General features: G+C 38.0%; 1 protein-coding gene across 4 annotated transcripts in view; it reads left to right on the top strand.

Annotated features, from left to right (window-relative positions):
• The window catches only part of NFIC (nuclear factor I C), a 141,828-nt gene that overhangs the window by 100,285 nt on the left and 17,321 nt on the right, over positions 1–24,222 (top strand). For all 4 annotated transcript variants that reach the window (XM_072404968.1, XM_072404970.1, XM_072404971.1 and 1 more), the window contains exons 6-8: positions 152–276; positions 22,682–22,810; positions 23,010–23,194. In XM_072404968.1, the coding sequence (XP_072261069.1) occupies positions 152–276; positions 22,682–22,810; positions 23,010–23,194 (439 nt within the window). The remainder of the gene's footprint in view (positions 1–151; positions 277–22,681; positions 22,811–23,009; positions 23,195–24,222) is intronic.

Raw genomic sequence — 24,222 nt, 5'->3', positions numbered from 1 at the left:
CTATATGTGTAAATGTATGCAAAATAAATAACATTTTTATACAAAGTTTTAATAACAAAGTCTGTAAATTTTGTTGTAGAAGGATTCCCTTCACTCCATTATAGGACCTCCTCCTTGTCAAATACTCTAACCTCTATTCTTCTCTATACAGGAGTAAGAGACACAAGTCTGGCTCCCTAGAAGATGATGTAGACACAAGTCCTGGGGGAGAGTTCTACACATCTCCAGCCTCACCGACTGGGAGCAGTCGAAACTGGACTGAGGACATGGAGGGTGGTGAGTGTGATACAAACTGAAGTGTAACAAAAAAAAAATGATGAAAAAGGCAACTTAAAGTATGAAACATTTTGTGTGGTCATTTTTTGAAGTAAAGAGACATGCAAGAAATTTTTTTAAATGAAGAAAAAAGTTTAGCAAAGTTTTTAGTAAATTAATATTTCATCAAATGTACCAATCATCAAATCAGATCAAATTAAACGTCTGTCATTTTGAGTTTATTGTCTAAAAATAATGTGTCTTTATGATTAAAGCAATCTAACATTAAAGCTACTCTACACTAAAACATAATCTGGTGAAAAATACCGTGTTTTTGTATTAGATTGTAAAATTTTCCATTAAAACAGCATGTGTTTCTACTACTACTACTACTATACAGGTTGTGAAGTTGTGTTGGAATTTAAAGTTTCCTGACTCTGAAATTGTGTATTCTGATGGCTTCTCATTATGACATATTTACTTTTGGATCACATTTATTGACAACATGGTGTTTTAGAACATTTCATTGCAACTATATTCCCTTTTAGGAAGGATTACCCAGCCATGTGTTTATGTAATGTTATCTCTGTTACCCACTATTATGTATGTAAACAAATATATTTTTAAAAGGTATAAGCTAAATATTTCTTACTATGAACAACCAGACTGAGACTGCCACTTTCCATTTTAGTTCTGTAAATTAAAGCGAGCACCTGATTGATGCTATCAGTAGCTTCATGTTTTACTTCCTTTATTGTGTAATTGGTTACCAAGAATCATAATCCCTCAAAAGTTTGAGCAAGCAGAGACATCAATAAAGCAATATATTTGAGATGATTTGCTGATTGGGCTGATCTAATGTCTTCAGGATTGTGTGAATGCACATTTCAATTACCCAATCAGGCAAACACAAAATATTGTTTACTAACTACATCCACACATGAGCAGAGTATTTAGAGTGAATTTTCTTTTAAAACAAATGGCTGACTGAAGTCTTCATTATCACACGTATTTTCACAAGTAAAGATTTTCTGTTTCTTCAGTAAATCAGCCTTCTTGTGTCCTTCTTGTGAATATATTCACGGTGCAATAGTTTTAACCTCCCTAGCGGTTCATTTCTTTCTGATTTTATATGTCTAAAAGCGGTACATTGTTTTTCATGAAAATTTATTTTACAGTATAATAAATTAGTATGAGTATAATAAACTTTAAAACACAAAATCATGTAAAAATAATAAATTGAATAAATTAAAAAATAATTTTTTGAATTTTTAAAAAAAATTTTAAAAATACATATTATACTCATACTAATATATATACTGTAAAAGAAATGTTCTTGAAAACAATGTACTGCTTTTCACATATAAATCCAATGTATTGCATTCAATACAGTTATTTTGTATTGAATGCAATACAAATGAATTTTGAATTTCCCGCCCTGCCCTGCCGTACACACGCACTGATGTCACCAGGAACTCCTCGGTGACTCATCGGATGCAAAAGGCGGCCGGAGGAAGAGAGAAGAAAGCGGAGATCGCGGCGATGGACAGCGAGGGACGCCGGCAGACAAGGTAAGGCTGTATTTACTATTACCTCCCATAGGTTTACCTACCCCGAGTGTGACTCGGGGTTACCGCTTTTAGCAACTTTTTTCTACCCCGAGTCACACTCGGCGTTACCGCTAAGGGGGGGAACATTTATTTAAAAGTCTGTGTATTTTTTTACTGGATAAAGTATTTTTTACTTCTGAGTTGTGATTATGGGTCACCTATTCCTAAATGATCTTTTGGCATGGTTGTTGATCACCATTAAATGGTTCAGTATTCTTAAGTAACAAATAGCAGCATGAAGATACAGCATAATCTACTGGTGTAACCTGAGTATAATCCAATATTCATTTTCTAATGGCATTTTAAGGGCAAAACAAATCTCAGTTTATACTTGAGTATATACGGTGTATTTCCTAGTTGTATTGTTAAGAGAAGTCGTATGTTACAGTCACTCATGGACTACAAACAAGCAAAGAACAGGAAATGCAATCAACCAGAGAATTTTGAAAAACATATTAAACTAGACACAAAATTCTGACCAATTCCCCTAACTATGTACAGTGAATCAAAAGTCCCTGAGACCTATTTTTACTTTACCTATATCCGATGAGTTTATTTACCCCTCCAACCATTTAGACCATTCACAAAAAGTATTGTGAATTTTTTCCTCTGGAATTGTACTACATACTTCATTCATTTATAATATATACGTTTAATCAACTCTCCTATTTCTTCACTGTAGGTGGATTTGCATCCACTTCCTTTTTCATCAACACTCTTTGCGGCAAACGATGCAGTTGCAATTGATAAATTAACCTTTACTGCCCTCCTATTCAACCACCCCCCCCTTCTCAATACAAACTGGCAAATTACATTTTAAGTCTGTACCAAATGCCTGAATAATTTTATTCACTATGCACGCCTCCTCTATAATCAATATATCCCCACTTTGTATCTCATCATTTAATACAAATAGAAATTTTAAGACTCTCAGTCTTGTAGAGAGAAGTAGATGTGTGACTGGCTCTGTGAACTATAAACATCCAATACACTTTTGTTTTGTTTTCATTTGTTTGTTTGTTTTTTCATTTTTGTTTATTCTGTTTGTTTAATAATTTTATAAATTATAATACAACACATATCATCAACATAGAAGAACATACAGTATACCATCTACAATGCTCAACATCCTAAATACTGTATTTCCAACAAAACCACTTACACAAAAGAAAAAAAGTTGTTTGGTCATATTTATTTAAGGTAAAAACGTACCTTCTACCTGAATAACCCCTCTTATGAAATAATCTATCTTTCAACCCAAATATTACCTATTATATATTTTCCCCTACTCCCCCCCCCAAAAAAAATCAATTATGACAAAAATACCTTTAAACCTATTAGACCTTATGATCAGTTTGTTCTAGTTTTTCTACTTCTTCATTTAATGAAGGTCATGTTTGTGATTGCCAATACCTAGGAATAACCATTACTAGCGGCTGTTAAAAAATGTCTCAATTTATCTTTTTTAACTGATTTTATGGATCCAGGGAGTATCAGTAATAATACCACTTCCGTAGTATTGGGAATTGTAACTGCATTAAACTCATATATTGCAATGACTTCATCCCATAATTTTTATATGGCTGGGACACATTCCCACCACATATGAAATAATGTGCCTCTACATTTGCGACACCTCCAGCACATATTAGAAACATTTGCAGAAAACTGCTGTATATCTACTGGACATCGATACCAACAAGATTATATTTTAAAATTATTTTCTTGTGCTTTACATGGAAGGGACATTTTATGTGTTAGAACAAAAGACTTTTCCAATTCCATTGTTGAAGGCAAAGAATCTAATTCCCTCTCCCAGTGGGCCTGATTTATTAAAACTCTCCAAGGTTGGAAAGGATATACTTTTGTCAGTGAAGCTGGGTGATCCAGCAAACTTGGAATTAATTTCTTCAAAGTCATTTGCTATGAAATGTTTTGAATCCTGGACCAGATCTATTCCAGGTTTTCTGGAGCACCCAGCTTCACTGTTGAAAGTGATTCCTCTCCAGCCTGGGAGAACTTTAATAAATCAGGCCCAGTACCTCAAATATAAAGTTTGTTCATAAAATTGTTCTTGCAAAAGAATCTGATACATTTAAAAGAAACCTTTAATAAAATAAACCTGATATAATATATAGGAAACAACATGGAGAGAGAGAGAACCTTCTGACTAGTGTTGGTGTTCTAATTCGGGTTGTCCTGATATTCGACCTGAATATGGCTGTTTGAATTCGGATAGACCCTAAAAACACAGGATTCGACTTTGCAAATTTGGGTAAAAATATGTGTTAAAAAAAAAAAAGAGGCTTTAATGGTAGTTTATTGAATGTGTGTGATTTGTGTAACTAACTTTTATTTTTTTTAAAGGTTATCCCACAATGACAGGATAATACCCACAGCTGCACAGCCGTGGAAATCCTCCTGCCTGTGTGGGATCCCCGGGCACTAGAGGTTAAATAAGTATTATAAATAACATGTCTCCCCATTCATTCACCTCTAGTGCTCTGTGATTGGCTGGAGAAAGGAAAATCCTGATGACGCTTGAGCCGAGTTCAGTTCCCACAGTCACTGGGCTGTACTTATCATTGATAAGTACAGCCCGTGGGGGCGTGGGAACCTGCGGTCACAGCTGATTGGAGGTACCCACGTGCTTCCAATCAGCTGTGACTGCACATGAATTCTCAATGGAGTTTGGCTGATAGACAAGTACAGCCCAGTGACCGTGGGAACCGCGGTCACAGCTGATTGGAGGTCATTGTGGAGTTTCCACATTGAGAGTTCATCTGCAGTTCAGTTCCCACGGTCACCGGGCTGATAAGTACAGCCCGGGGAGCGTGGGAACTTGCAGTAACGTTTCGCTGTTCCGTATGTGTTCTTGGATAGAGATTCTCCATCCAAGAACACATACTATAGTTACGCTAGGGCTGCAAGAGCAATCAGGGGAGCGGAGACTTTAATGGTGTTCGAATTCGGCGTTCAATCACCCGAAAAATATCGGGCTTTTCGATCTAATAGCCGCCGAATCCAACACTGAACTATTCGACCAACACTACTTCTGGCACAGAAGGTCTTCAAAGTTGTTTTTTACTCTATATATTTCTTGTATGTCTTGAATAGAGGCTGGGAAAGAAACTGTTTGGCAATAATGGAACCCAAAAAAGTACTCTATCGGGTGACAAATTTTGAGGGGAAGTCAATTGAGGTAATTTTATACTATTTGGAAGAATATCCGCTATTCTCCTATGTTCTAAAGCAAGGGTGCCCAACCTACGAACTGTCAGATCCGGCCCTCTGCTTATTCCCTCTCTGCTTGTTGCCTTGCGGGGGATGGGGCACGCACATCTCCAATGTTTCTCTATGAGAATGTGCTGCCAGAAGAGGGAACTGCTCCCTGCCCACCTTGTACTGTGAGATAATCCCAGCAGCAGTATGAGAGCTGTGTCTGTGTCCATGTAGCTGTCATTATCGCTATGTATTAATCCTCATATCTCCTTCACTGAGTGTCATAGAAATGTGAAATTTTTATAGTACACAGGGGACCCTAAGAGCTGCTACTAAACTAAATTTAAGCCTTCTACACATAGTAAGTTGCCAGATACAGGGTCACAAGCATAAAATCCTAACAACAATCAGGGATAATTTAATATTAAGGAGCGCTATTTCAAGACCAGGGTCTCTAAATTGAGTTTGCATGTTCAGGACCTTCTGGGGGCCACTCTCATGAACAGTGAGCATTTGGGTACTTTCAATTGTCTGTGCGCTGTGATGTCTTAAACTTCACAAACCTTCAAGGCTGCACTCAGGTTGGCGGTAAGGTTGCGATGTGGTTACCCCTTCCTCGTGCCATGGAACCTTGGTTCGGGGGATACACTCTGTACTGCTTACTGCCACCTGAAGTCAAATATGCAGAGCGAGGGACTGAGCAACTGGCAAAAATGGTAATGTAACTGCAAGAGGGGGACTCTTGTGGCTAACTATGCCTAAAATTTCATCACTACGGTGCCATCACAAGATATGAAAAACTATATCTGTCATACCGTGCTACCCTGTCACACATAGCTTCTGTGAACCCCAATATCTCTTTAGCAGTAGAGGAAGAGAAATGTAGGATTAGTTGGGGACTAGCTTCTGTGAACCCCAAAATCTCTTTAGCAATAGAGGAAGAGAACAGTAGGATAAGTGGGGGACTCTTGTGCCCCCCCCCCCTAAAGTTGTATCACTCCTACCATACCATGGTCCCCTGTCATGTCTGCTTATGTTCTTTAAATCCCTGAAATTTCTCCTGAAAGGGGAGATGTAGGTATATTGAAATGATTGATAAGTGGGGGACTCTTGTGGCTAACTCCCCCTAAAATGTTATTGCTGCAGCACCATCACATAACAGAAAAAGCTAATATACTGTGTTACCCAGTCACACATAGTTGGCTACCTACCTTCTGGTACACTCATTTGCCAGGAACGGGGAAAGGTAGGGCCCTGAAAATGATCCAAGAAGTATCCATTGTAGAGATTCTTGCTTTGTCATATCTTTTATTTGGTGCATGTATGTTACAGTAACTAGAAACATTTCAATTTAATTTAATTTTAATTAAAACTATTCTAGTTTTAAACTAGGGTTGGCTGGGACAAAGTATCCAGTTACTTCGTAAACATATTGTAGTACCTTCTGCCAATACCGCATAATCAATGGACATGACCACAGACGGCCGACCAATGTGGCAGATGAGGTTTTACATTTAGGGCAAGTAAAGTCTAAATTAACATAAGTCATCTCCCCTCAGGGGGTCTGAAGACCTTTTAAGCCCTATATAAAAGTTTAAATTGTGTCTCCGTCCATATCTCATTCACCATTGCTTTACATACCGATTGGTATCCATGTGTTACAGTGGAGACATCCATCCTTAATCCCTCTCCCCACCTGCTCACGTTGGTAGTCGACAAGGATTTATGAAAATAATCCTGAATCGACTTCGTAAATCTCTGAAATAGAAGGAAATGCCATGAACAGCAGATTGTCGTCGCTTTTGTAGCTCAGAGCCCCCTGAACATCTGATACGATTGAACTGATATAGTTATTTACCTGTAGGTGGTACAGAGGATGTGTTAACAACATCAGAGAAGGTAATTTGGCATTTAATTCTCCAATGGGTATGAAATGCCCCATCCCCTGGTTTTACAAATCTCCTTCTACTACTACCGGTTTGCACTTCCATGTTCCGATTATTAGCTGACTATCCCCCTGTGGGAACATGGGGTTTCCACATATAGGTAGATGTCTGGAAAGACTAAATGAAAGTTTCATTTTTTTCCTTAACCCCACCATGCTAGAATAGTGTCTCCAAGAATATTAATCTTCAAATGAGTGGGAAGTACTGAAAATGAACTGTGCAGCAGGGTCCTGAGGTCCCAGGGATAAACCACTGCCTTTTCCAACTTATGATTAGAAAAATATGAGGTACCCTTGAGCCAATCATCAATATGTCTGGTCAAATAAGCCAAATTGTACGCTCTTATATTAGAGAACTTAGCCCCCCCCCCCCCGCTGATTTCAGTGGATACAGCTTTTGTAGTTATATTCGTAGCTGGGCACCTTGCCATATGAACTTTGAAAAAAGTTTGCTAAGGTGTAGCACATCCCCCTACGAGGGGACAAAGCTGTTTTTATAAAACCGTGGGGTGAACCCATCAAGTCCTAGACTTTTCCCAGGGGGTGACTATTTAATTGCGATGATATTTCTGATTCTGTGAAAGGGGATTCCAGATATTCTATTTTTACATTATCATAGGGAGAGCTGTATTCTGTATATATTTCTGTATAACCTCCAAGGAAGCAAAAGAAGAAAGATTATATAATTCTGAGTAATAGGAATGAAAAACCTGTTATGCTTTCTGTATGGAAGATTTAAATGTTGACCTGATGTGAGGGTGGAGCCCTCGTGATAATAAACATCCTCCTTTATCCCCAAACTGATAAAATGATTTATGCACTCGATCTCTCAATCACTTTTGTGCACAATCACATAGTGATAATAGATGTTTTCTTGCTTCCATCAGTTCTATAAGGATCTCAGAGGAAAGTGAGTCTTTATGGTGTCTTTCTAATTTGCAGATCTTAGTCAGGGTCATCATAACCTCATAATATGATCTAAAAGGAATTTTTTGATTGTTTCTGTAAACAAAAGGGATCCTGCATTAAAGAGTCATTTAGTTTCTATGTCTCACCTGAACAAAAGAAATATTAAATGATAATGTAACCGATGAATTATCTCACCAGAGATTAGGTTTAATGGCTACTACTGGTATCCATTCTAAACTATAATGATTAACAAAAAATAATCTATAGAATAAGAATGGTGTACATGTGAAAAAGTGTAATCTCTTTTTACTGGACAAGGAACCCTTTTAGTTTCATTATCTAATAATCTCAAATACACTTTTCATGTTTGCTTAGCTTTTGATCTCAACATGAGGAAGTATTTTTCTCAACCTTACCCATGTCCAGGAGATAAACCCTTTAACTTTATATAGGTTATAAGTACATTAAATTTTATTAAAATTCAAAATAAAAGTTAGCATTTTGCTTTTACCCAGGTGCTCTGCTTGGAAAGCTCAATCAGATTCCTTCAACCGAATGGTTTGCTGTCTCCCTGGTGACAGGGTTTGGCATGTGGTGGACAAATTACTGGAAGGGGGTGGGCCAGCTGCCTTGCTCCATGTTGGAACCAATGATAGGATAAATGGAAGGAGCCTTAAAAATCAGTTTAAAAAACTAGGTTACAAGTTGAAGAAAAGGACCTCCAAGGTGTTATTCTCTGAAATATTGCCTGAGCCATGCGCAACACAGAAAAGGCAGAGGGAGCTTAGACAGCTAAATGCATGGCTTAAGTCCTAGCGGTAAAGGGAAGGGTTTGGGTTCTTCGAGCACTGGTCCGACTTTTCACTGGGGTACAACCTATATGCCAGAGATTGTTTGCACCTAAATGGAAGGGGGTCTGCGGTGCTAGGGGAATGGTGGAGGGATATTTAAACTAGGACAGAGGGGGTGGGACAAGGTAAATATGGTGGCTGAAAGGTCAGACAGGGGTCAATCACTAGTGGTGGGTGAATTTGGGAAAGTTGGGGGGGAGGGTTGGGGGTGCCTATTCATTGTCCTGAGTAAGATATCATGTAAGTAATCATTTAAAGTGTCCCAGAGTATTTTTGGGAAAGTCTTTTGGGCATTATTTAGGAGAAAATCTGGCAACCTCTGCTCAGTTATATCATGTAGTGATATCACTGTTAGGCTGCGTCACGGGATCAAGGATTCTGCCTGCCTTTAAATAATTTAGGCAAAATTAGCGGGAAGCGTCAGTTGACTCGAGTGAGTTAAGGGACCCACAGCACAACTTTGACTAAGTAAGGAAACCTAAGTGGGTAATTCTTTTTCAGAGTCTGCATTCATCTTGGTTGTGTGTCCATTGCAAATGTCAGAGATTTCATTGAGTATTATTGCCCTTGCACAGGTCCCGGCTTGCCCTTGCACAGGTGCCCTTGCAAAGGGCCCAGCATGCCTGAACCTTGAGGTTCCCTTCTATTTGATGACCTAGTAGTGGGATAGACTAAAACACCTCTCAGAATGATAGTTTATTTGCCGTTATTCTTACATGTCCTGTCTTCCTGTTTATTGGTTTTAAAGTTCAGTGCTCTTTTAATGTTCCATCACACTTGATATTTCTTCTGTGCAGTGTGATCATCTGGTGTGACAATCCTGTTGTAAATCCTGTACAAAGAAAATATTAAATTCTGAAAAAAATAAAAGTAATAAAGTTGGTTAAGGAGACCAGAATAAGGGTATAAGGGAAAGCAAATAATGAAAGAAATATGCAGAAAATGAACAGATAGATGCAATATTTGAAAAAGTGTAAGGATAAAGTTAACCTTCACAAATCAGAACTTTTACATGTCTCCCATGTCCACACAACTCGCTCAACTATTTTACAACATTCCTATATAATTTTTTTTAGTGGTGACTAAAAACTTGGGGATCTGCCTTCTATCATATTTTTTAATTGTTTGGTCTCATCAATCCACCGCTGTCACAGCAGTCTATGATTCAAATTAATCTGTAAGTTATTAAAAGCAGAACATGTGTGGCATTTGTGTCCTGACAAGACCAAAATTCAGATGGAGATGGGGTGGGCCTGGTTGATGTTGTCTTTTGTTAAAAGGTTTACATACAAGTTAGAATGGTCTCTTGGAGTAACTTCTCTATTTGACAATGCTGCTTTTGCTCCAGCAATAGGGATTTCAGATTATATGTCTTGGAACAATACTCATCAGCGTAATAGTCCTGGTCAGGTTATTTCCTGGTTCCATTATCATCAAATACATTTTTTGTGCCCTCTTTTTCTGATACACACCTTCTTACCAGAGAGTGTACCCCCTTTCAAAGTTGTTTGCTCCACAAGGACCACACCATGTTTTATCATATCTTTAGGGTCTCTTTGTGCGAGATTGTTACTTTGAGACCATGTTTTAAACATCACTGGTAACAATGATTGGGAGACGTTTTTTATTTTTTTTTTAAATTGTAATTTTTAGAAATCTTTTTTTTTTACCCATATATTTTTACCTGTTGATATACATCATTTATCAGACACATACATCAGGTCATATATTGCTTGTCATACTTCCTGGCACTTCTTTTCTCATTGAGGGATGTTGACTCATAGCTGCTGTGAACTCCCTGCTCTGTTTAAGTGTTAGGAAAATTATTCTTTCAGATCTACAATGCGCACATCAATGCCTCAAATCCCAATTTCCCCTTCTATTATTATACTGTCTTTGCTTCCAGGTTTCTTTAAATCCACCAAGAAGGATGTATTTGAGCACTTCTCAACAGAGCGCATAAATGAATATTCCTAGATATTGGCGAACCACCTCCCCACCAACCCTTCAGGAATGGCTACAGGAGCTGAAACGTATACAACATATGGAATATCTAGTGGTGGTTGACAACAACCACATTGGCCGATATACTTTTACATGGTCAGCTTGAATGCTTTTCAAATCATCTCCTCAATTATGTTTTCTGCTACTTTCATTATATTTTCATAATACTACATTATCTTGGTTTCTGGCATGACAAGCTTTTTCTCTCCCCTTTCCCCCTGACACTTTATTCAGACCTTTACCTATCGGTTCTTACTACATGTCTTTGTGTTTCAATCTGATTGGCTATCAGTCCTGTTCTCTGGGTCCTCAATGGCAATTATGTTAGTTTTATTGTTACATATTGTATGCTTGAACATTTGCATTTTTAACCCCGTGTTTTATATTATCAGTTTATTTTTTGTATATTTCTATCAACACGTTCAATAACACATTTTATTATTATTTGACTCAAAAACTTCCCAAAAATATCTAGTTTGATTCTCTGTGCGTTGAATTCTACCAGGTAGACAAAAATTCCTTCAGCTCAGAAGTTGTAAAGTATAAAATCTAATTCGTTTAGAAATGTATCTTAGTCTAAAATATATACAGCAGAACCAAGACAACTACCTCTTAAACAGCTTATAGACTCACTAATATGTAGTTCTGTTAATTCAGAATACTTTGATAAAAGTATCACTTGGACAGAAAAGTGATCACCACCTTTGTGGTGGTGGAAAGCTAACAGATCAATGCATAGAAGAGCATTTTAAGTGCATCTTGGTGGTGGTCTTATGGTTTATTTTATTTTTATTTTTTAATACATTTTTATTAAGGCTTCACAAAGAAAGGTGTACATAGCAAACTTTCACGTTCAACGTTACAATTATAATGAAAGACAGAAAAGATGGTGTTTTCGGCACAAATATTAGAGTTATAATTGGTAATACAAATTTCACACAAAAATACAAAAGAAATTTATATCCTTTAACTTGTATGTCACAATAGTTTTTTGTGATACATACAAGGTTTTGTTGTGGCCTACTGAGGCACTATACAAAGGTCAACTGACATTAAGCGCATATACATCACCATAACATGGTTAAGTAAGTAGGAACCCATTCGTATCAACCGTAGTACCCTACGCATTTTACCATTGTGGGCTTCCTCAGGGGTAGTAGTAGGTCAACAAATAACTTTCTATGTATATGCAAAGGGTTCAAGTAATATAGTTCAAATATGGCTTAATCTTGAAAGGAGGATAATGCAAGCCCAAGCATTTAACGAGCTGTTGAAGAGTTCTGGGAAAATAGGGTAAATTGGTGAAGTCCCCTGTGTTAATATAGTTTCTGTAGATGAAGTATACTTTATTTCTAGTAAATTGCTGGATGGTAGTTCAATTTAAACAGGTCTCAATTTCAAGAAAAGGGAGGATAAATGCTCCCTGGCAGATGTAATCAGCAAAGTAAGCTTGCCAAATAGGCTTCCAAAATATGAATACTGAATTGTACAAAGATTAAATCCTCCTGTTGGTGCTGCAAACGATTGTTTGCTCGTTTGAGTTCACCCTCTGCAAGCTGTGTTGCTGTAAATATGATGAAAGGTGGGGCAACGATAGGCCACCCCACTGCCGTCGATGGTATACCGTCTGCTTGGGAACCCGTGGCCTACGTGATTTCCAAATGAAAGGGGGACCTATAACCCATATATTGTATATATGCCCTTGAGAACGCATACAAGGCAGAAACCCATCTGCAAAAGTGCGGACCAAAGCCCTACCTCTCCAAAAGATAAGCGAGATATGGCCACTGGACTGAGTCGAAGGCCTTTTTAATATCTAAACTCAGAAGGAACGCTGGTATCTCCTTAGTGTGGGCGTAGTGAGTGAGGTGTAGGATCTGGCAGATATTATCTCCCACTTGTCTTTTAGGGATAAATCCTGTTTGGTCCAAACCTATCACCCGATCTATACCTATGTTCAGATGCGCAGCCAGTACCGATGCCAACAGTTTGACATTCAAATTTAATAACAAGATCGGGCGATAAACTGACCATGAGGCAGATACAGTTTCTGGTTTAGGCAACATTCATATCGCCGTCTCCAATGCTTGTAGCACGTCTGATTGCTTTATTGGGGTTTCCAATGATGCAATCAAAGGCCAGACATAGCAGTAGTCCCTGATAGTTGGGTCGGTTTGTACAGCTCACTTAATCGTTTATGAATCTCACTCAGAATGGGTACAGGATTACTCCTGAGGTCGGAGCCATTCACCTTTAGACGATGTGTTGTAAATCGGTGATCTGGTTGACGCAGGCGTCTCGCTAGCATCGTATGGGGCTTATTACTAAAAATCGATAAAACTTAGTCTGTCGCAAATGTTTTTCCGCCAAAGACACTGAACCTAAATGCAGTTGCATATGGACTGCTTCTAGCCGCCTATCAATTTCCCTGTTTGGGGAGCTGGCAAACTGATTGTTCAAATCAGAATATTCGCTCATCAGAATATTCACATTCCAGTTGTTCAATATGTGCCAAGCGGTGTTTTATAATTTGTGAAGCTAGCTGGATAAAACGACCCCTGATTACTGATTTATGAGCGTCCCATAAGGTTTCACTCGAGACCTCAGAAGTATCATTAAGAAAAAAATGTTCAGAAAGTGTAGTCTGTAATTTCCAACACAAGGCTGGGTCACTCAGGAGAAAATCATTTAAAGCCCATCCAGAAGAGTCTGGTTTGGGGAATAAAGATGTAAAAGTGGCCATTACCGCATCATGATCCGACCAAGGAATTGCCAGTATCTCACAGTGAATAGCAAGTGGTAGGATTGTTGTGGAGGCAAAGATATGGTCAATACAAGACAGTTGATGTGGGTGGGAGAAGTGCGTATAGTCTAACTTAGAAGGATGTATTTCCCTTCAAACATCCGCCATCATTCTAGAGCGAAAGGTCGCCAATAGTTTAAGGGAAGCCACGGTCTCTTTAAACTGTAAGGTTGGATTATGTAGGCATTTCTTATCCAACTATGGCATCAGGGTGGCATTCCTGTCACCACACATGAATAATCCTCCCAGCATATACTTTTGGCCCTTGTTTGGGGCATAGTACGGGACCAAAGTTACTAGAGTACTCCCCTCTGCTTTGTGGAGGCATTTGCTATGTAGACCGCTGGGTAAGAGCCAATAAAACACCTGGGGCAGGAGGAAGTGGAGAAGTGCATCTCCTGTAAGCATAGAATGTCAGCTTTTTTACAGTGGAAATAGCGAAATGCCTGGGAACATTTCATAGGGGAGTTCAAACATTGAACGTTAAGGGATAGGACAGAGACGGCCATTAATGTACAGGGTTAGATTGCCATAAGGGATCCTTTGGGAAGAGCATTGTACCAAGATAGTGATGACCAGGGATTAAAGGAGGGTGAGAAGTACCGGGGGAGGGATAGAGTGTATAGACAAAAGCAGATACAAGAAAAAAAATGGGCACTAATGGCTCAATGGAAAACATGACAGACAACAACAAATAAAGTGCTTCCAAGTAAAAAACCTTCAGGTATGTATACTTGCAACATTTAAATAACAGAGGTAAAACAGGGATTGCCTGCTCACCAATAACGAATCTCCAGGTGTGGTCCCCCAAAACATTGAAGGTGGGGAAGACAACCGGAGAGGCATGGAGTGCACAGTGACTACCCTGCGGGACAAAGAGGTATTCAAGTGATAAACATAACAAAACTACTGTCGAAATATATAGTCCTACAAAACAATTGGAAAGAAGTGCAGTAATTCACTTGATACAAAGCTGTGATCACAATTAAACTTTCCACTGATAAAGTGGAAACTCTCGTTTTTCAGGTGCTTAACATTAGGCAAGAAATAAGGCCCAGAAGTACCAGGAGGATGGTATGAAACCAGACTGTAACCGGACTAAGTCAAATCCTTAAATGAGCAAGGAGAATGATAACAATTTAAAAAGTAGAACAAGGGTTGCCCCTGAGAGGTTAGAATGTTTCGACTGTCACATCACCCTATTTGGCGAACCTGGCAGGTTAGCAGAGATGGGAGAAGAATTGGCTTGGCGATCGCGATGGTTGTCGCGCTTCTGCGAACCTGGGTGGCTCCTAGGTAAATACATAAATATACCTTTTGGTGTATCATCTAGAAGTTTAAACGTGGGATTACCACATAACAGCAAATAATGTAAATCTTTAGATTTTATTCCCAGGTTTATTAAAAATATTACTAATTTTGCTTCATTACATTATTGTTTTTACTATGTTTAAATCTTGGGTTTATCAGGTAGGGTTGCTCTGCTCTCCTTCACTATTGCTTTATTTAACAGGAAACAAAAATGTATTTTCTCTTTACTAAGTCTCTATTAGCTTAATAATCACACAGATCTTAAATAACAAGATATTTATTAACAGAGAAAGAATTAACAATAATCAACAATTTTTCCAAATAGTCTAAATAATGATCACATAGACAAAGTAAAATGATACGTTACGCAAAGAGTCCGTCCTCTGTATCCTGCACCTTGGCTGGGTCCCAAGAAGACTGGAGAGAGAAAAGAGTAAGAAAGACAATAAGAGGTATAAGAGAATGATTCGTGGCTGTTGTTCCTTTTTATACATCTCCAGGACCCCTGGCCACATTCAGCCACACCCATGCATCCACTCCTTACTCAGGTGTCCTCCCACTTCCAGAAATACACTGCTCCCAGGTGCCCGCTGATATTCTCCAGTGGGTGTCATTGTTGTATTGGGGGCAAGTCCTCTGACTCAGCTGGTTCTGCTTCTTTTTTTGGTGTCATCCGATAACTGATGTTTACACCCCTGGCAGAGCATTTGGAGAAGTCCTTGAAGTAGAAAACAACTGGTATGGTGTGTTATTCCTGCTCACAGTATTGTTAGGTTTGGTTGTTTGGTTCCAACCTCCAGCTGGAATCATCCTGCTAGTTTTGTCCTCAGAGGACTTTTAGATTCAATTCCCATCAAGGTCCACCAACAGCCAGTTTGAACTCATTATCTCCCAAAAAAGATTGTTTATGAGTGCTGATTTGATACTATTCATGTTGCACACTCCAACATATGCCCCTTTGTGCCTGAATGGCACACCACCATCACCCCCAGGCAGAGTTCTCATGGGCTCCATCATCACTCTTTGGAGTAGTTCTTGTGGGAACTATTGTTTGTCTTCCTCTCAGGCCATTTTCTTCAAGGTAATAGGACCAGGACCACCACAAAGCAAGAGATGTGCAATCAGTCACCATTTATTCTCTCTTAGCTCTTAGTTCCCTTCCAAGGGCAGAGTATAGAGGAGGGATTGGATTATCAATACAATATTATTGAATGAACTAATATTTTAAAATAATTCCAAAAACATCACACAAAGTTCAGTGTACCCACAGCTTGCAGGTACTACTGATTTGTCTTCCCTTGCTGTAGTTTCTGTATATACTTTATTTTATGAACAGACCTTACAATCTACTTGTCTCTCTACCTTTATAGACAGACCCTATATAAATGTCAGGTCTGTTAACATGTAACTTTGTACCAAGAGCAAGACAACAGAAAAAAAAAAGAAAGTAAAATCACCACATAAGACTATTTAAACCCCCCTATCTTTATTGAAATGCCAAATATATCAATTTTCCCTTTAGTTATAGTATTCTACTATGGTGGCATTAGCATCCTTTTGCTGTAACCATCTCAGGAGGTTTTCATATATGTCCCATCCTATCAACCACTCCTGCAGCTTCCTTCCCATACCCAATGCCAGGAATCCCATAAATGGGACTATTGTAGTTAACATTAGGGACAGATTGGTAATGCTTGGGAATACATATTTCCATCTTTCAATAATTCCCTGTTTGGATTTCAGAGATATTGCACATAGTACACAATGCCCCTCTAGCTACTGTCATGTCAACCAAATTATTATTATTATTATTATTATTAAACAGGATTTATATAGCGCCAACATATTACGCAGCGCTGTACATTAAATAGGGATAACCATGTTCCATTATCAGTGTCCTAGTGGTATTCTTTAGGACAAAGAAACAAGCCCTTCTTTTTCCCTAACTACTATACTGGTATTTTATACCTTGCCACAATTTCCCAATCCAGAACACAAACTGTAGAATCTTTCCAACTATTTTATTAATTGCAATCAGCCAATCCTTCATGGAACAAAATCTATCTTACAGTTGTTAAACAAAAAAAAAAAATGCAATAGCACTTAAGCTCACTATTACATTGTGCATATTTTTGATTATTATTAATTCATAAACATAAAATCTTACAGTTGTTGGAAACAATATTTCATGATCATTTCCAGAGACAAATGACTGAAAGATAAACCAACGACTGCTGTACATACAGCGCTGTTTTGTTCTATGGAGAGGGGAGGGGGCACCCTGCTGTGCTCTCATCCCTTTACTTCCATTGCGGTTGTTCATGTCATGTTATTCATGGATCAGCCAAGACGGATCCATGAACAATGTTGTAAGACCTCTGTACACATGTCAGATTCTCGTCTTAGTTGAGCCCGACAGCTCGTATCGGCCGAGAATCATCTGACGTGTGTACATAAGCATAAGAGGTGGGGAAGCATTGTATACAGTAGTCCTGATTTATTAAAGCTCTCCTAGACTGAAGATAGACTGTCTTGGGTAAACCAGGGTGATCTAGCAAACCTGAAATGAATCTGATCTAGGATTAAAAACATTTGCCAAATAATAGCAATTTATTTTAAGAAATCTATTCCAGGTTTGCTGGATAACCCAGGTTCACTCATGATAGTTTATTTTGCAGATCTTCATTAAACCAGGCAAAATATGTTTTTCTTCTTTATCCAAGGCCCATGTAGGGCCAAGTTTAGGTCTCAAAAGCCACAGCCTAGGATACCACTGACACTGGTGGCTGGCATTGAGCCTAAAATGAAGTACATTGTTTTCAGAATTTTAGAGAAAAACAGAGGGATTTGAATGCTTGCCCTGGGGGAAGTTACTAAGAAATAAAAGGAGAGTTTTGAGGTAAAGTTCTACACGCTTCACGGCAGCAGTATCAAGGCTGCTGCTGATGTGGCATGGAGAAACATTTAAAACGCCATCATTTCATCCCTCAGTGATATCTCCCCACATCCCCAGTGTTATCTTTCACATTTCCGTTCCTTTTTACTGTACTGGTTTCCAGGTTAAGGTTGAATAATTTTTAGACTTATTATTAGTTTGGGCATAAAAATCAAGATTTGATACTTCTTGTTTCTCTGCAAAGGTTTATGGTTGTGCCATTGAAAAAAAAAAAGTATGTTGTCTCTGCAACCAAATTGCTGGTTGGCTTTGCTTTTATTTGGTTTCAACTCAACTTTTCTATTGATTTGGTATTTTAATTATAAGTCTGTAAATATGTTTTAGTGTTCTGCAAGATGAAAGAAGGGTCAGGGCACAATTCAGTCTAGAGGGGAAAAAAAAGTAAGTCTGACCCTGTATGGAGATGCTTTACTCTGAAGTGTGCCTGGATGAAGTCTGAAGGCTAACAAACATTTTTGCAAGCGGTTTTGATACTTAAAAGGTTAACATTGTATGGAATAAGTCAGTTTTTTGGGGTTTTTTTTGTGATGCAGTTGGTAACAATCGTAAAAAAAAAAAAAAAGCAGGAAGCAAGATGCCTGATAAGGTACTGCATGTCGAATTTAGAGTACTTAGTTACATAGTAGGTTATGTTGAAAAAAGACATACGTCCATCAAGTTCAACCACTAGGGAAATAAACATATCCCAGATATAAAACCCTATAAGACATAGTTGGTCCAGAGGAAGACAAAAAAAACCCTGGTACAATTTGCTTTAACAGGGGAAAAAAAAATCCTTCCTGATTCCATGAGGCAATCTGATGTTCCCTGGATCAATAGTCTCTGTTATCTTTACTTTAAATCCTTAATACCCAGTTATATTCTGTGCTTCAAAAAAGCATCCAGCCTTTTCTTGAAGTAATCTAAAGTAGTTGCTGAAACTACTTCCTGAGGGAGCCAATTACACATTTTCAAAGACCTTACAGTGAAGAATCCCTTCCTTATCTGGAGCTTAAATTTCTTTTTCCTCCAGACACAAAGAGTGCCCTCTTTTTCTTTGTAATTATTTCAAAGTGATTATTTGGAAGGGTGATCATATCCCTCCTTCAGTTCAGATTCAGTTCAGCTAATTTCTCCTCATAGCTGAGCTCCTCCATTTCTTTTATTAGTTTAGTTGCCCTTTCTGCAATCTTTCCAATTCCACAATGTCCTTTTTGTGAACTGGTGCCCAAAACTGGACTGCATATTCCAGATGTTGTCTGACCAATGATTTGTACGGGGGCAAGATTATGTCTCTATCTCTGCAGTCTATTCCTCTTTTAATACAAGAAAGTACTTTACTAGCTTTATATATAAAAAACATTGCATGCTGTTATTAAGTCTAGGATCTACCAAAACTCCTAGATCCTTTTCAATTTCTGACTCCCCCAAATGTATTCCTCCTAGACAGTATGAAGCATGCATGTTGCTAGCCCCCAAGTGCAAAACTTTACATTTATTTATATTAAATGTCATTTGCCACCTGGCTACCCAATCAAACAGTACATCCAGGTCTGCTTGTAGATTGTAGACTGTTTTGTCGAATTTTAATCACAATTTTTTTTTAAGGATTTGATTTCTTATTGCACTATTTTTGTGTTTCAAAACAAATGAAAATGTGATTTTTTTTAAATTATGTTTTATTTTAGGTTATCCACCTAGATGAATGTCAGAGTATCTGAAGTATAGATATAGGTATTTATTTCTTTAAGACCCAGAGTAGATACACTCCATATTCCTAAAACTCTGGTACAATATAGTGCAATATTTATCTGCAATGCAGTGTAAACTTCTTACTAGGAAAAGCTAAAGTAATTTTTTGTGCAAACTAGAGACAGATCTTGATATTTGCCTCATTGCAGTGGTTCGCATTTGGTTAATTTGGATAGTATTATAATGTGTAGTTTGCTTGGAGGTAAATGTTTCTGAGGGTATGGGATTGTTTGTTGTGTTTTATTGTTCTGGTTATTCAACACAAGAAAAGAGGTTGTGGAAAATCAATGGCAGGAAATTTCAAGTGTGACAGCAGCAGAGAATTTGTCTGTGGCAGTTACCAAAACTTCCTTGTAGGTTTCCTCCCTGCTCTGTCACATGTTTACTGTATTATAGTTAGGCTGTCCTAAAATGACCCTGCCTGGTCCTGACAACCCTTCCCTCAATCACCCCTCCTTTTTCCTCATAGCTCCCCTCCTCTCATTTCATTTAATGTGTTTGGTCAGACTGTGGTTGGTCTCTTTCCACTGAATATGAGTTTTGTAAATGGTGATTTGTGAGCTTCTACCTCCATCTAAGGGAAGCTATGGGAAATGCTTTAGGAATTCTAAGAATATTTGGTTGATGTAAAACATTTAAGCAGGATCAGGTTTTAATTTGCCTTCATTAAAAGGAAATGGGCCCGTATGACAATTCCATTTGACATGCTATTGTTGTCAATGGTTTTCAATTCTATAATTTGAAATTGATTCTATTATTGAAAGTTTGAGTTAAAGATTTGAAAGTTCACAACTACTATTTTTTCCTTGCTACTTAAATTTTATTTTTTTATTTTTTTTAAAAAAACTCAATATTCATTGCTACTGTATATTTCCCTGTCTGCTGGTGTATAGCGCACAGTAGTTTCACAGTACTAATAATTTGATTTGTTAGTTCTTTCTAAAACAATGAATGTCATCAGAGCTTAAAAAGATTACTTTACTTTTATTACCCAGCCCTGTTTGCCTTTCTGATTCCAGAACGAGCCCCTCAAATAAAACAAATAACAATCCCTACCCAGTACTAGCACCCCTTTTGACCACTGAGGTACTTTCTTTGACCTGGGACATTGAGGTTGGCAGGGCTTATCACTAAAGTTGGAAAAATCAGGCATTAAAAAAATTATTTAATTTCTTCTCATTATCATATATACACTTTGTTAGCTTCAAACACTTAATTTATGAAATCTCAGCTTTCAAGTGAAACTATATTTTAAAATTAAAAAATTGCGATCAGACAGGCCCTTTATTTCAAAAGGGACAGGTGGTGTACTTTCTATAATTAAAAAAATATATATATTTTACTTTCAGTTAATGGTTGGCTATGCCAGGATGATGTAACTCCAGTTCATATGTAGTTCATTTAGTCCCGGAAGCCCCTGAAATCCAGGCATTCAGTCCTGCCAGCACTTGCGTCCTGCACTGAGCTGCCTATGCAGTGTATAGGGGGGATTAAGGCTACCTTGTTTTAAGATTAATTTTTCTGTAAAATGTATGGGCTAATAACACAACTTAAAACAACAAATTTATCTGGGCTCAAAATTGTGCAAAGTGAACATATCTAAAACTGATAAACGAAATCCTGATGAACCGTGATGGCCCTAAAATTATTCTTCTCATTGGCATGTGCATAATAAAGGTGGTTATGCGTGAAAGTGTTTCCTGACTGTATATGTGTCTGGTGGGAGGGAATTATTTTAGACTGATATTTATTATCATACAGACAGGATTATAGGAGCTCTGAATTCTGAAAATACCAAGAACTAAACACTTTTGTATTTATTTACATTAGAGATCAGTGAAATCCAAAATCTGACATCCTGAAATTGCTTAACCTGTTTCTGGGCAGGCCTAACTTACCTCTGGGGAGAGGGAGGGAGAAAAAAGTGTGTTGTGTTTGCCTCCCATGTCAAAAATTTCCCTGGTAGCCCAACTCTGGAGGTTAGGGTGATCTGTAAAGAGTGTTACAGCTAGAAAATTAGAAACTTTCCGAGAAGTGGTGTACAGGGATAAAATGAGATTAGTAAAAGATAGGAGAGATAGGTAAAATGATGATGATTGTGTCTCTCAAACTTTATTTTATAAAGTTTTAAAAATGTGGAACAGTCTTTACCTTGGTTAATTGTCGTAAAAGAATCTGGGTGTGTTTCTAACAACACAAAATATAAATAAAAGAATTTCCTTGTTAGAGTAAATTGGATAAGAACTTTTTCTTGATTAACCACATCTTAGGGGTTTTTAGGATGCAATGGGTTTTTTTAACCTGTTATGAAACATTCGGACTAAGTTATAATTTGTTTTGCATCATATTTATGACTGAACATAAAATATAAGAAACAAACTAAAAACTGCAATCTATGGATGACCCTTTCTATGAATATCATATTTGCTGGATCACCCAGATTTACTGATGAAAGTATATCTTCTACAGCCTTGGAGAGCTTTAATAAGTTAGGCTCATTGCATCTCGTTTATCACATTTTTACATTTTGATATTGTATATTTGCTCTAGATGGCACTTTATTGCAACAACCTTTTTAAACTTTCCACTACTTTATGCTCTGTTCACTTTTTTTTTACACCGTTGCACCTTCGATTGACTACCTTCATTATTCCAGACTGCACTATATGTATGCTTCAACCTCTTTCTCATATATATACATATATATATATATACACATACACACACGCACACAGGTCCATAAATATTTGGACAGACACAACTTTTTTCTCATTTTGGTTCTGTATATTACTACATTCATTTTAGATGAAACAACTCAAATGGAGTTGAACTGCAGACTTTCAGCTTTAATTCAGTTGGTTGAACAAAAAAGTTGCATAAAAATGTGAGGAACTAAAGCCTTTTTTTACACAATCACTTCATTTCATATTGTACACTATCAGTGGATGCTCATTATTAGTAAATCATTTTACTAGCTGGTAATTTTAGTGGTCCACCACATTTCCTATTTGTGTAGTCAAATGTTTCCACTGTTTGCTTATAATCCTACCTGATTTGTTTTCTGTATTGTAATTGGTTGAATAGGAATGTCTCCAACTGTGAAAAAATCTGAATTGGATAAATCACCATTTCACAGCCCATCACCTCAAGACACATCCCCAAGAATCAGTGGCTTTACTCAGCATCACAGGCCGGTCATAGCTGTGCACAGCGGTGAGTCAATAAATACAAAAGGTACTTCCTACTGAGTGCACAGTTTGAAGTTTAGACAGGTGTATTTGTATGCATCAGGTTTAGTTGATACACATCACAAATTTTCTTGTGTTTGTATTATTAAAATTGTTTACTTATCCTTTTCTTTTGTTTCTCCTTTTTCCTGTTTCTCCCTTACACCTACCTTTGTGTTACTTAGGTCTGGCCCGAAGTCCCCATACCTCAACAACATTACACTTCCCACCTTCCTCCTTACTTCCCCAGGCTGCTTCCACCTACTTTCCACACACAGCAATTCGCTATCCTCCTCACCTTAACCCTCAGGACCCCCTGAAAGACTTGGTATCCCTTGCCTGTGACCCGTCTACCCAACAACCTGGCCCGGTAAGCATGGTAACGTTAATAAAAACAAGTTAAATATTCCTTACCAGAAATGTCATTTTCTGGGTAAAAAAAAAGTGACACATTTAAAATAAGCGGGGAGGCATTATAATGCTATAGATACTTATATGTGGTTTTCTGTATATAGTCAGTGTTCTCCCCAGAATTTTTTTTTCAGCCTGGTGGGGGGGGGGGGCACAGCAAATTTAGTGTTCCCAGTAGCTTATGCCATAGGTATCCAGTAACCCCCCAATATTTTGTCGGTGTACTACCTTCCTCTTATACTTTGTTCCAACTTTCTAATGCCTGCCTTGTTAGTTGGTCCTATTTTTCCATCCTTTGTGTTATGCCCCAACTGTCCAGTGCCGCGTATTGTGACCCAACTTCCTAGTGTTCTAAGTTTTAAGAGTGAAATTCCTTGTAATAGTATAATGAATGTAGTGTAACAAGTTAGGCTTAGTTCACATTAGCAGCGAAAAATGGTGAGCGACTACTGGCACCTGAGACTGGTAACAGGCAGCAACTACGGGGCATCTGGGAATGGTAAAAGGCGGTAAGTACTTGGCCTGCTGTGAGGAAAGGGTAAATGCAACAAATCAACCTTACTGCCAGTGTGAATTCACCCCAACTTCAAATGTGCCCCTGAGCCTATATTTAGTTTTAAGTGAATTTTTTTTTTCATTTGATCTGTTCACAAAACCAGCCCAGGAAGTCCCACACTGGTTCAGTTTAAATTCCATATAAAAGGAAAAGTCACTCTTTTTATATTGTTAAAAATGTGGTAAAGCTTTAAAAGCATCATGCATGTGGTAGCAGATGGGGGCAGGACAGCCAGTGACCCCCTGTCATCACTGCCCATATTCGATGAAAACAAAAAAAAATGGCTGTGAAGTTTATCCACAGTGTGTAAGGGCGTCATCGGCAGTGCAGTGTGATAGCTGTGTGTATGTAAAAGCTACATGTCATATTCTGCAACCTAACAACTCGCTGTGGTCAAACCTTCATATACATTATAAAATTTGTCAATAGTC

Source organism: Pyxicephalus adspersus, chromosome 3 (genome assembly GCF_032062135.1).
Source record: "Pyxicephalus adspersus chromosome 3, UCB_Pads_2.0, whole genome shotgun sequence".
In the NCBI taxonomy this organism is placed as follows: Eukaryota; Metazoa; Chordata; class Amphibia; order Anura; family Pyxicephalidae; genus Pyxicephalus; species Pyxicephalus adspersus.
Note: the sequence above shows the minus strand (reverse complement) of the source record. Positions and strands in the feature narration are given on the sequence as shown.